General features: G+C 37.0%; 1 protein-coding gene across 1 annotated transcript in view; it reads left to right on the top strand.

Moving 5' to 3' along the window:
• The window catches only part of LOC122941337 (gastrula zinc finger protein XlCGF57.1-like), a 68151-nt gene that overhangs the window by 20039 nt on the left and 34180 nt on the right, over positions 1-13932 (top strand). Inside the window, exon 4 of the mRNA XM_044298479.1 lies at positions 8766-8889. Within this exon, the coding sequence (XP_044154414.1) occupies positions 8766-8889 (124 nt within the window). The remainder of the gene's footprint in view (positions 1-8765; positions 8890-13932) is intronic.

The following is a 13932-nucleotide window of genomic DNA, read 5'->3' as shown; positions in this document are numbered from 1 at the left end:
TCTAATATCTATCTAACTTCCAATCTTTCTATCTATTTTCCTATCAATCTATCCATTTATCTAACAATTTATCCGTTGATCTGTCTTTCTATCTATCTTGCTATCATTTTTTTCTATCTATCCAGCTATCTAACAATTTATCCATTTATCTATCTATGATCAATTTATCCGTATATCTGTGCCAATATAGACAGACAAACCCCACCACTCTGTCAATACACAATTTGAAATGTTTACACAATACAAAATTTCAAAAATGTTGTACAATATGCTGTAAAAATTATCATTTTATCCGTATATCTATCTATCCCAATCTAACGTTTCAATAGATAAATATTTTATCTATCTATATACCTATCAATCTATATAACAATTTATCCATTTATCTATCTATCTTTCTATCTATTTCTAACCATCTAGCTACTGTAACATGGCTATCTATCAAACATCTATCTATTTACATTTCTATCTATCAAACATCTATTTATCTATCTATCTAACTGGCTGTCTTTCTATCTTTCTTTCTATCTAGTATCTATCTTTCAATCTATCTATCCATTTATCTAACAAATGTATCTTTCTATCTATCTAACTGGCTGTCTTTCGATCTGTTTTCCCTATCAATCTATCCATTTATCTAACAATTTATCCATTTATCTATCTATCTATCTATTTCTAACCAACTAGCTACTATAACAGGGCTATCTAGCAAACATTTATTTACATTTCTATCAAACATCTTTTTATCTATCTAAATAGCTAACTGTCTTTCTATCTATTATATATCTAGCTTTCTTTCTATTTATTTATTATCTATCCATCTTTCTATCTATTATCTATATGTCTTTCTATCTATTTTAGCTATCTATTTATCTAGCTTCTAATATCTATCTAACTTCCAATCGTTCTGTCTATTTTCCTATCAATCTATCCATTTATCTAACAATTTATCCATTGATATGTCTGTCTATCTATCTTTCTATCAATTTTTCTAGCTGTCCAGCTATCTAACAATTTATCCATTTATATATATATGGTCATTTTATCCGTATAGCTGTGCCAATATAGACAGACAAACCCCACCACTCTGTCATTACACACAGCAATGTTGCAAAGTTGTATTCATTTGAAATGTTTACACAATTCAAAATTTCAAAGTGTTGTACAATATGCTGTAAAAATGTTAAAATGCTCAATTTATCCGTATAGCTATCAATCTTTCTATCCTTCTATCAATCTATTTATCTTTCTATCAAACATCTACAGTATTTATCTTTCTATCTAACCGTCTACCTTGCCACTATCTTTCTAGCTATCACATATCTATTTATCTATCATTTTATCTATCTATCTATCTACATATCTAGCTATCTACCTATTTGACTATTTATCTAACAATTTATCTAGACATCTATCTATCGATCAATTTATCTATTAACAATCTAACTATCTACCTATCTATCAATTTTATCTATCTATCCATTTTATCTATCTGTCTTTCTATCTATCTTTATATCTATTATCTATCTTTCCATTATCTTTCTATCTATAACATATCTATTTATCTATCAATTTAGCAATCAACAACCTATATATATATATACAACTATTTATCTAGCTTCCAACAGCTATCAATTTATCTATCTATTTATGTTCAATTTATCCGTATAGCGGCGCCAATATAAACAGACAAACCCCACCACTCGGTCAATACACACAGCAATGTTGCAAAGTTGTAGTCATTTAAAATGTTTACACAATTCAAAATTTCAAAGTGTTATTATTTATCCGTATAGCTATCAATCTTTCTATCCTTCTATCAAACATCTATTTATCTTTCTATCTAACCGTCTATCTTGCCACTATCTTGCTAACTATCACATATCTATTTATCTATCAATTTATCTATCTATCTATCTATCTATCTATCTACATATCTAACTATCTACCTATTTGAGTATTTATCTAACAATTTATCTAGACATCTATCTATCAATTTATCTATCTATCTATCTACATATCTAACTATCTACCTATTTTATATCAAACACTATAAATTTGATATCAAACTATAAACTTTATATCAAACAATATCAAGCGATATAAACTTTATATCAAACACTATAAATTTGATATCAAACAATATCAATCAAACTAAAAGGGGCGGGGTTAGTTGTATAAAAGGGGGCGTGGTACTTGTCACTTTTAGTTTGATTGATATTGTTTGATATCAAATTTATAGTGTTTGCTATAAAGTTTATATCGCTTGATATTTTTTGATATAAAGTTTATAGTTTGATATCAAATTTATAGTGTTTGATATAAAATAGGTAGATAGTTAGATATGTAGATAGATAGATAAATTGATAGATAGATGTCTAGATAAATTGTTAGATAAATACTCAAATAGGTAGATAGTTAGATAGGTAGATAGATAGATAAATTGATAGATAAATAAATGTGATAGTTAGCAAGATAGTGGCAAGATAGACGGTTAGATAGAAATATAAATAGATGTTTGATAGAAAGATAAATAGATAGATTGATAGAAGGATAGAAATATTGATAGCTATACGGATAAATTGAGCATTTTAACATTTTTACAGCATATTGTACAACACTTTGAAATTTTGAATTGTGTAGATTTTAAATGACTACAACTTTGCAACATTGCTGTGTGTATTGACCGAGTGGTGGGGTTTGTCTGTTTATATTGGCGCTGCTATACGGATAAATTGAACATAAATAGATAGATAAATTGATAGCTGTTGGAAGCTAGATAAATAGTTGTATATATATATATAGGTTGTTGATTGCTAAATTGATAGATAAATAGATATGTTATAGATAGAAAGATAATGGAAAGATAGATAATAGATATAAAGATAGATAGAAAGACAGATAGATAGAATGGATAGATAGATAAAATTGATAGATAGGTAGATAGTTAGATTGTTCATAGATAAATTGATTGATAGATAGATGTCTAGATAAATTGTTAGATAAATAGTCAAATAGGTAGATAGCTAGATATGTAGATAGATAGATAAAATGATAGATACATAGATATGTGATAGCTGGAAAGATAGTGGCAAGGTAGACGGTTAGATAGAAAGATAAATAGATGTTTGATAGAAAGATAAATAGATAGATTGATAGAAGGATAGAAAGATTGATAGCTATACGGATAAATTGAGCATTTTAACATTTTTACAGCATATTGTACAACACTTTGAAATCTTGAATTGTGTAAACATTTCAAATGAATACAACTTTGCAACATTGCTGTGTGTAATGACAGAGTGGTGGGGTTTGTCTGTCTATATTGGCACAGCTATACGGATAAAATGACCATATATAGATAAATGGATAAATTGTTAGATAGCTGGACAGCTAGAAAAATTGATAGAAAGATAGATAGACAGACATATCAATGGATAAATTGTTAGATAAATGGATAGATTGATAGGAAAATAGACAGAACGATTGGAAGTTAGATAGATATTAGAAGCTAGATAAATAGATAACTAAAATAGATAGAAAGACATATAGATAATAGATAGAAAGATGGATAGATAATAGATAGAAAGAAAGCTAGATATATAATAGATAGAAAGACAGTTAGCTATGTAGATACATAAAAAGATGTTTGATAGAAATGTAAATACATGTTTAATAGATAGCCCTGTTATAGTAAGTAGTTGGTTAGAAATAGATAGATAGATAGATAGATAGATAGATAAATTGTTAGATAAATGGATAGATTGATAGGGAAAACAGATTGAAAGACAGCCAGTTAGATAGATAGAAAGATACATTTGTTAGATAAATGGATAGATAGATTGAAAGATAGATACTAGATAGAAAGAAAGATAGAAAGACAGACAGTTAGATAGATAGATAAATAGATGTTTGATAGATAGAAATGTAAATAGATAGATGTTTGATAGATAGCCATGTTACAGTAGCTAGATGGTTAGAAATAGATAGAAAGATAGATAAATGGATAAATTGTTATATAGATTGATAGGTATATAGATAGATAAAATATTTATCTATTGAAAGGTTAGATCGGGATAGATAGATATACGGATAAAATGATCATTTTTACAGCATATTGCACAACATTTTTGAAATTTTGTATTGTGTAAACATTTCAAATTGTGTATTGACAGAGTGGTGGGGTTTGTCTGTCTATACTGGCACAGATATACGGATAAATTGATCATAGATAGATAAATGGATAAATTGTTAGATAGCTGGATAGATAGAAAAAAATGATAGCAAGATAGATAGAAAGACAGATCAACGGATAAATTGTTAGATAAATGGATAGATTGATAGGAAAATAGATAGAAATATTGGAAGTTAGATATTAGAAGCTAGATAAATAGATAGCTAAATAGATAGAAAGACATATAGATAATAGATAGAAAGATAGATAGATAATAGATAGAAAGATAGATAATAGATAGAAAGACCGACAGATAGGTAGAAAGATAAATAGATGTTTGATAGAAATGTAAATAAATGTTTGATAGCTAGCAATGTTATAGTAGCTAGATGGTTAGAAATAAATAGATAGATAGATAGATAGATATATAGATAGATAGATAAATGGATACATTTTTAGAAAAATGGATAGAATGATAGGGAAAACAGATCGAAAGACAGCCAGTTAGATAGCTAGAAAGATACATTTGTTAGATAGATAGATAGAAAGATAGATAATAGAAAAGATAGTTGGATAGATAAATGGATAGATAACAGATAGCTGGATATATAGATAGATAGATAGATAGACAGACAGTTGTCTGGATAAAAATGGATTGATAGATAAAATGGATAGATAGAAATAGCTAGAAAGATAGACTATAGCTAGGTAGATAGAAAGATAGATAGATAGTTGTTAGATAGAAGGATAGATAGGTAGATAAATTGATAGATAGACTTTAGATAGATGGGGTATATGGCTGTATCGATCCATAGATAGATAGATAGATAGATAAATGGAAAGATAGATAGATAACATATAGATGTAAAGATAGACTATAGATAGGTAGATAGATAGAAAACAGATAGATGATAGATAAACTATAGATAGGGATTGATAGATAAAATGGATAGCTAGAAATAGCTAGAAAGATAGACTATAGCTAGGTAGATAGAAAGTTAGATAGATAATTGTTAGATATAAGGATAGATAGGTAGATAAATTGATAGATAGACTTTAGATAGATGGGGTATATGGATGTATAGATACATAGCTATGTAGATAGATACATGGAAAGATAGATAGCAGATAGATGTAAAGATAGACTATAGATAGGTAGATAGAAATATAGATAATTGATAGACAGAAATATAGATAATTGATAGATAGATAGATAGATAGAAGGATAGATAATAGATAGATAGATGGAAAAATAGACTATAGATAAGTAGATAGATAGAAAACAGATAGATGATAGATAGATTATAGATAGGGATTGATAGATAAAATGGATAGATAGAAATAGCTAGAAATATAGACTATAGCTAGGTAGATAGAAATATAGATAGTTGATAGATAGATAGATAGATGGAAAAATAGACTATAGATAAGTAGATAGATATAAAACAGATAGATGGATAGATAGACTATAGATAAGTAGATAGATATAAAACAGATAGATGGATAGATAGACTATAGATAGGGATTGATAGATAAAATGGATAGATAGAAATAGCTAGAAAGATAGACTATAGCTAGGTAGATAGAAATATAGATAATTGATAGATAGATAGAAGGATAGATAATAGATAGCTAGATGGAAAAATAGACTATATATAAGTAGATAGATATAAAACAGATAGATGGATAGATAGACGATAGATATAAAACAGATAGATGGATAGATAGACTATAGATAGGGATTGATAGATAAAATGGATAGATAGAAATAGCTAGAAAGATAGACTATAGCTAGGTAGATAGAAAGTTAGATAGATAATTGTTAGATATAAGGATAGATAGGTAGATAAATTGATAGATAGACTTTAGATAGATGGGGTATATGGATGTATAGATACATTGATAGATAACACATAGCTGGATATAGAAAGATAGTTGGATAGCCCTATGCATGTACGTATACGTATCTCTGTGCTAACCATACACAGACTGTGTCCTGTTTTATATATGCGGGTCCTGTTGTAAAACACATGTTGCAACTATTAGCACATTCATTAGTTGATGTCTCTCTTATTTATTTATATATATTTTATTTATTTTTTTGTAACTGCCGGACATTAGATTTCACCATCTGTAGTAAGCTGTCATGAGTCTCTCACAAAGCGCAACATCCTGTTTTAACACTAACATTAATCTGAGAAGAATGTCTGGGAGGATGTTGCCCTCTGTAGTAAGAAGCTGGCAGAAGTGGTAAGACCTTAATGGACGAATACTCTTTATATCAAACAATATCAAGCGATATGAACTTAATATCAAGCAATATCAAGCGATATAAAATGAATATCAAGCGATATAAACTTTATATCAAACTATACTCTTTATATCAAACACTATCAAGCGATATAAATTTTATATCAAACAATATCAATAAATATAAAAGGGGCGGGTTTAGCTGTATAAAAGGGGGCGTGGTACCTGTCACTTTTAGTTTGACAAAACATATACCCTCTTACTACTACTGCTACCATTTAATATTGCACATCATGTAGTGGGAAGCGGGAATTTTTTTTGAAATGGGGTGAAATTGCAACAAAAAAAAAGCCATTCCACATGAGTTTTATGTTTTTTTTTTTTATTTACGTTCAATAAAACTGACCGGTTACTTTTATTCTACAGGTCAGTACGAATCCAGCGATACCGTATATGTATAGTTTGTCTTGCTCATTTTTGTATAGTTTTTCGGGCTAATTTTTTGCCGGGTGATCTGAACTTTTCATTGATATGATCCTGAGGTTTGTATGACTTTTTGATCACATTTTTTTTTTTTTTTTTTTAGAAAATGAAGCGACCAAAAATGGCGAATTGGCTATTTGGATGCTTTTTTTTGCTGTATGGGGAATATATTTTAATATTTTTATACTATAGGTGTTTTCGCACATTGCGACACCCATGATGTGGATTTTTTTTTTGTTTGGAAAAGGGTGGTGATTTGAATTTTTTTTTCTTCTTACACTTTTTTATAGTTCCCATAGGGAACTATAACAATCAATCATCTGATTGTTATTAACATAGATTCCAATGCACTTGTATTGGAATCTAAGATGATCTTACTAGTTTCCTATGGATCCCTATTACAGGCAAGGGCTCCATAGGAAATACTATGCAGCAGCCTCCTGTCATTCATAAAGACAGGGGCTGCTGCATACACGCTCCGGCTCCTCCGATCGCCACACTGGGGAACTGGAGCACAACCGAAAGTGCGCACTTTCTGTTTCAGCGCGCTCAGATGCCGTGGTCAGGATTGCCCAGGGCATCTGAGGGTTTAAATGTCCGCGATCGGCATTACTGCTGTTTGCGGACATGAGCCGCGGGTGCCTGCTAAAATAAGCAGGCGGCCACCCGTGGCTATGGCACCCGCAGCGGGCAGGAGCCGGCACCATCTTTAAACACCCGCCCAGCGCCGTACAAGTATGGGGCTGGGTGTGAAAGGGTTAAAGCTGTGAGAGTCAGTTACTCATGTACAAGGCCAGGAACCACACATACCCTCCTGAATTCAACTGCTGTGGTCGGCATCTCACCTCTTAAGTCCCCTGTTCCATATTATAATTGGAGAGAACTGAAGGAGGAAGGCAGAAAATAGCATCTATTAATGGCCACCACAGAAGGACAGCTTTTGGGGCAGTATGTGGTGCTGCACTGTGTAGGGTGGCCATTCAGGCCAACCTCAAAATACGGCCTTAAAAACCCTGCCCCCTGGTCTTACTAAGCCACGCCCCAACCCAGTTAGGCCACGCCCCTCCCACTCCGCAGCCGACAGGGATTTAAAAAATGATTGGGTGGGAGGGAGGCTGACTTCCCCTGCAGCTCACCTTCAGACAGCACAGTGTTGCTGTCTGAGCGTGATCTGTTCAAAAGAACATCCCTGTGTCCGTCCAGGCCCTGAGCCGGACGGAGTACAGGAAGTCTGAAAGCCGGACTGTCTGGCCTGAAACCGGGCGTCTGGCCACCCTAGCATTGTGGTATGTGGTTCTGATGGGATGGTATTTTGCGTTATAGTGCTGCTGACCCCACCTACTTGTGTTGCCCTACCTTCAATTAATTAGAATCAACAACATAGGGGCCACTTTTACTTTTTTTTTTCAAGGGCCACTTTAGGTTTCCATTCCGCCCCTGCCTAACAGAACCTGGATTTGTTGCTGAAGACAATATAGTTCCAGTCCATAGCAGTCCGGGTTTATCATTCACCACTGTAAACAAAGGCAATGGTAGCTTGTTGTCAATGGCATTATATGTAATGGGCAACATGACACAAAATTACCTTCTGCTAAGCGCCTGGAAATGTGTAATGAAGGTGCCACCTGTGTCTGGATAGTGGACAAAGAAACTGTGGTAGCTGCTCATGCTTGGTGGAACTAGCTCCTAACAGCTAGGTCAGAGCAGCTTAGATGGCAGACAGTTCATCAAAATAACCATCCTGCTTCTACAGCTACAGTGTGATGTCCCCTGCAGTCCTGGCCACTTCAGCTGTCACCATAACTAGTGTCACCATGCAGCTATACCCTTACTGCTTTTGTGTCTTTGTGTGTTTCAGATTCCAATAAGATATCAGGATGTCACCGTCTATTTCTCCATGGAGGAGTGGGAGTATTTAGAAGGACACAAGGATCAGTATGAGCACATTATTATGGAGAATCACCAGACTCTCATATCACCAGGTAACCAAAAACCTTTGTGTCCAAAGCACAGCTTTCAAGCTATTTTGTTTATTTAGGCTGTATGTACATATGTCTTTTTCATTACTGCAGTTTTTGACACACTGTATTATGCTTCCTTTGTAAACAAACACTATAAAATATATCACTATATCAGCTTTCTGAGAAAGTACAGGAAGTGAGGTCATTGCATACAGTGCTGGCAGAAGGGAGACACCTGCTGCTTCTGAGTGAAATGCATCTAGCTGTGCAACTGAGCCAGGGAATAATATGGCTGAAAGAGACATAGGAAGCCCCCAAAACACCAGTTCCTTCATAGTTACTATTGTACAAAGACATAACAATATTAGATCTTCACTTAACAGCATGTAAACATAATGGGGAGATTTATCAAACTAGTCTAAAGTAGAACTGGCATAGTTGCCCATAGCAACCAATCAGATTCCACCTTTCATTACTCAGAACTCCTTTGGAAAATAAAAGGTGGAATCTCATTGGTTGCTATGGGAAACTGAGCCAGTTCTACTTTAGACCAGTTTGATAAATCTCCCCCAGTGTTCAAAATTATTTGGAATCATTCATAAAACATGTTTATCTAGGTGTCCATAGGCAAACATTAGGGTACTTTCACACTTGCGTTGTGAGGATCCGGCAGGCAGTTCCGTCACAAATGGATATCATTTGTAGACGGATCCGGATGCGGATCCGTCTGACAAATGCATTGAAGAACGGATCTGGTATTTATTTTTCCACATTTTTAAAGGTACGCACAGACCGGGAAACTGGATCCGGTTTTCCGGAACATTTGGTACCAGATCCGGCATTAATACATTTCAATGGGAATTAATGCCGGCATTTAAGATCCGGCATTCCGGCAAGTGTTCCGGAATTTTGGCCAGAGAAAATAGCATGCTGACTGAACTGAAGACATCCTGATGCATAATGAACGGAATGCTTTCTATTCAGAATGCATTAGGATAAAACAAGCGTTTTTTCCAGTATTGAGCCCCTGTGACGGAATTCAATACCGGAAAAGAATAACGCTAGTGTGAAAGTACCCTAAGTCCTAGCCTAACGTTTTTTCTGGACAGCATCTCCTAGCAATGTATCTCATGTAGGTGAATCTAATTTATGCAGTGGAAGATGTATGTACTATTAGTGAGCGCTGCCTTTAATTTGTATTTTATGCTCTGTTCAGATCACAGTTTGCATCAAGTTGAAATTCTTTATTTTTTTTGCTCAACTTTTCTATTAAAACACCACAGCTGACAAAGAATGATGTGGGCTCCTTTTTGTCTGTTTACAATAGAATTCAGTGGCAATAGGGTACCTCTTTAGGCATCCTCACCAGGGTTGCCAACCAGAATTTTTCTTTTTTTCTGGGCAACTTATCCCAAAAATCATGGACAGACACTAATCCAGCAAAGTACGACCAGCCTCAAAAAAATCACTGACTTTTTTTATGGCCTGTCCAAAAAATGTCTCGTCACTTTAAGGGTTCATTGACACGTCTGCAATTTCGTTGCGGAACGGAATTGCAGACCCATTCATTTCTATGGGGCAGCACGATGTGCTGCCCGGATCCGGAATTGCAGATCCACACTTCCGGGTCCGCAATTCCATTCCCGAAAAAAAATAGAACATGTCCTATTCTTGTCCGCAATTGAATTTTCTATTAAAGGGCTTCTGTCACCCCCCATTTTGCAATTTTCATTAGCCGACATTAGCTATTTGCTAATGTCAGCTGAGTGCAATCATACATGTCCTACCTTTGACTGCCGGCATCAGCGATAATCGGCAGTCTTCTCTTCCGGGTCTAGTGTGACGTAATCAGCGCAGGCGCACTGAGGAAGGAGCTGGCAAGCACGCTTTCTTCACTCAGTGCGCCTTCGCCGATCAAGGAACGTTATGGCGCAGGCGTGGGAATTTAGCAGCAGATGGGGCCAGCGGGAGGAGTAGAGCGCTCACTGGCCCCGTCTATCAAGAGGAGATGGGACGCGTCTAGAAGCGGCAGATGCGGCGGCTACCAGCAAGTAAGAAGTCCAACTTGCTGGTAGGGAAGACATTTGCATATGATAAAAGTATGATTTTTACAAGAAATAAGCCACAGACAAAGGTAGGACATGTATGATTGCACTCAGCTAACATTAGCAAATAATGGGCTGACAGAAGCCCTTTAAGTGCCAGCGATGTCTGTGTTTTGCAGATCCACGGATCCGTGGATCTACAAAACACACACGGACGTGTGAATGGACCCTAAAGGGAATCTGTCACTTATTTTTTGTTAATATAACTAAAGGTAATGGCCATCAGAACTTTGGGTAAGCATTGATAACATATTTGTAATTTGTGTGTTAATGCAATCTCCAGAAAAAGCTGTTTTATTCCTTTGGAAAATGGCTCGCAAGGACTCAGGTAGGCGGGCATTCCTGCCAAAACTGATTTTCCTGGAGACTGCATTAACACACAAATTATATACAGGTATGTTAACAATGCTTATCCAACGTGTACATGCCAAATGTAGCTATAGACTTCTATGCACCATACCGAGTGGTATAATTTTTTTACATTGAGGTCAGTGACTCAAAAGTTAAAAGGGTATTTCAGAGATTTTTTTTTTACTGATGACCTATCTTCTGGACAGTGGTGTCTCTAGCTTTCAGATTTTGGGGGGCACACTGGGGGCCAGGACAAAAGTAGCGGGGGCAGCTATAACAACGCTACATTTACACAAGTACGCTTAGAAATGCTGCGATACTTTACCCAATACCTAAAACCGCAACAGGGAAGAAAAGTCCTGCTGTCTGTGTTTTTTTTTTTTTGTTTTAAACCACAGTCACTCAGATTTCAACATGTTCTAGTTGCCTGTGGATGACACTGTTATAGGGAGGGGTATCTGTGGATGACACTGTTATAGGGAGGGGAATCTGTGGATGACACAGCTAGGGGGGGGGGGGGGGGTCTGTGGATGACACTGTTATGGAGGGGGATCTGTTGATGACACATACCATATATAGCATCTTATGCTATATGTGTCATCCACAGATCCACCCCATGACAGTGTCATCCACAGATCTCCTCCCCTAGCAGTGTCATCCACAGATCCCCCTCCCTATAACAGTGTCATCCACAGATCAACCTTCCCTCCGCTCACAGGAGTGTACATTTGACATTTCTAAACTGTAATCCATATCCTGCAGTAACTTTAACTTTAAATCAGGATTCAGCGGCTGCTCATCTCTACTAGTACCTTAACCTTACACCACTCGGCTAGCTTCGGTAACAGGGCCAGGCTACAGCCTACAGGCACTGCCTGTTAGTTGTAGCGAGTGCTGATTTATACAGGTCAGAGGATATGGATTACAGTTTAGAAGAAATGTACACTGCTTTGAGCGGTCCAGACCAGTGGCGGATCCAGAGCCTGGGCTTCGGGAGGGGCACTTCCAGATTATTTTCTGTCCGCCGCCACAAAACAATGGTGCTTATAGAACAGACTACACAGTATAGCGGTATACTGTATATTGTGTGGCACAGTGGATGCTATATGTGTATAACATAAACATATTTTATATGAAAACTTACAGTTACTTGGCTCGGCCCTTGGGGATCTCAGACAACACTTTGGCTGGGGGGCTTGGTGGAGCTGATGTTGTGTTTTATCCTAATGAGAAAGATTTCATAATAAGGATTTGGAGAAGGGGCAGTGAGGTCGCAGAGCAGGGAGAGGCTGGTGCTGCTACTAGGGGGTCATATCATGGAGGAGTAATAAAGCCCACTATAATGCCCCCCAGTATAAATAATTCTCCTTATAATGTGACAGTGCAAAAAAGACCCCCTTGTAATGCCCCCAGGTGAGCTAATGTCCCAATAGTGCCCCCATAATGTGCCAGTATAAAATACCCCTATATAGTGCCCCCAGTAAATACCCCATAGTGCTCATCTCCCCCTTCCTCCTAGTGCCCCCCATAATGTACCAGTATAAAATGCCCCATATATAGTGCCCCAGTAGATTCCCTCAGTGTCCCCCATAATTTGCAAGTATAAAATACCCCTTCTTAGTGCTCCCCATAGATGACTCCATAGTACTCCTCTCCCCTCTTCCCCATAGTACCCACCATAATGTGTCCCAGTATAAAATGCTACTGTACAGAGCCCCCCATATAAAATATCCCTTCTTTGTGGCCTCAGTAGATGCTCCTATAGTGCCCACCAATAATGTGCCAGTAAGAAGTGCCCCCAATAATGTGCCAGTAACAAGAGCCCCCCCCATTATGTGCCAGTAATAAGTGCCCCCAATAATGTGCCAGTAACAAGAGCCCCCCATCACGTGACAGTAACAAAAGCCCCACCATCATATGCCAGTAATAAGAGCACCCCCATCATGTGCCAGTAACAAGAGCCCCCCATCATATGCCAGTAACAAGAGCCCCACCATGTGCCAGTAACAAGAGCCCTCCCATGTGCCAGTAACAAGAGCCCCACCATGTGCCAGTAACAAGAGCCCCCATGTGCCAGTAATAGGAGCCCCCCATCATGTACCAGTAACAAGAGTCCCTCCATGTGCCAGTAAGAGCCCCCCTAACGTGCTTGTAACACTATTGTACATATAAAAAATATAAAAAAACACTTATACTTACCTCCATATCAGCGATGCAGGCCTCTTCCGGACGACGGCGATACAGATGACTATGGAGATGAGCGCAATGGAAGCGCTCATCTCCCTGTGCCCTGTGGCCGCTGCCCCCCCCCCCCCCCGAGCTGCTCAGTTGGGGGACTACATGGGGGGGGCAGCGGCCACTGCTTTTGGAGCAGAATGGCCTAGGCGTGTCTCAGCCCCATCCAAGTGAATGGGGCTGAGCTGCAATGCCAAGCACAGCTGCTATACAATGTACGGTGCATAGGCGTGCGCACAGGGTGTGTCGGGTGTGCCTGGGCACCCCCTAATCAAGCCGACTTGAGGTTCTATCACCTCCGTGCTGCACTGCCGCCTCGCTTGTAAGTAGGGCCCGGAAGCGCTGAAAGCGCTATACTCACCTCTTCCTGGTC

Source organism: Bufo gargarizans, chromosome 6 (genome assembly GCF_014858855.1).
Source record: "Bufo gargarizans isolate SCDJY-AF-19 chromosome 6, ASM1485885v1, whole genome shotgun sequence".
Lineage (NCBI taxonomy): Eukaryota > Metazoa > Chordata > Amphibia > Anura > Bufonidae > Bufo > Bufo gargarizans.
The sequence above is the reverse complement of the archived record's forward strand: the minus strand, read 5'-3'. Positions and strand labels throughout refer to the sequence as shown.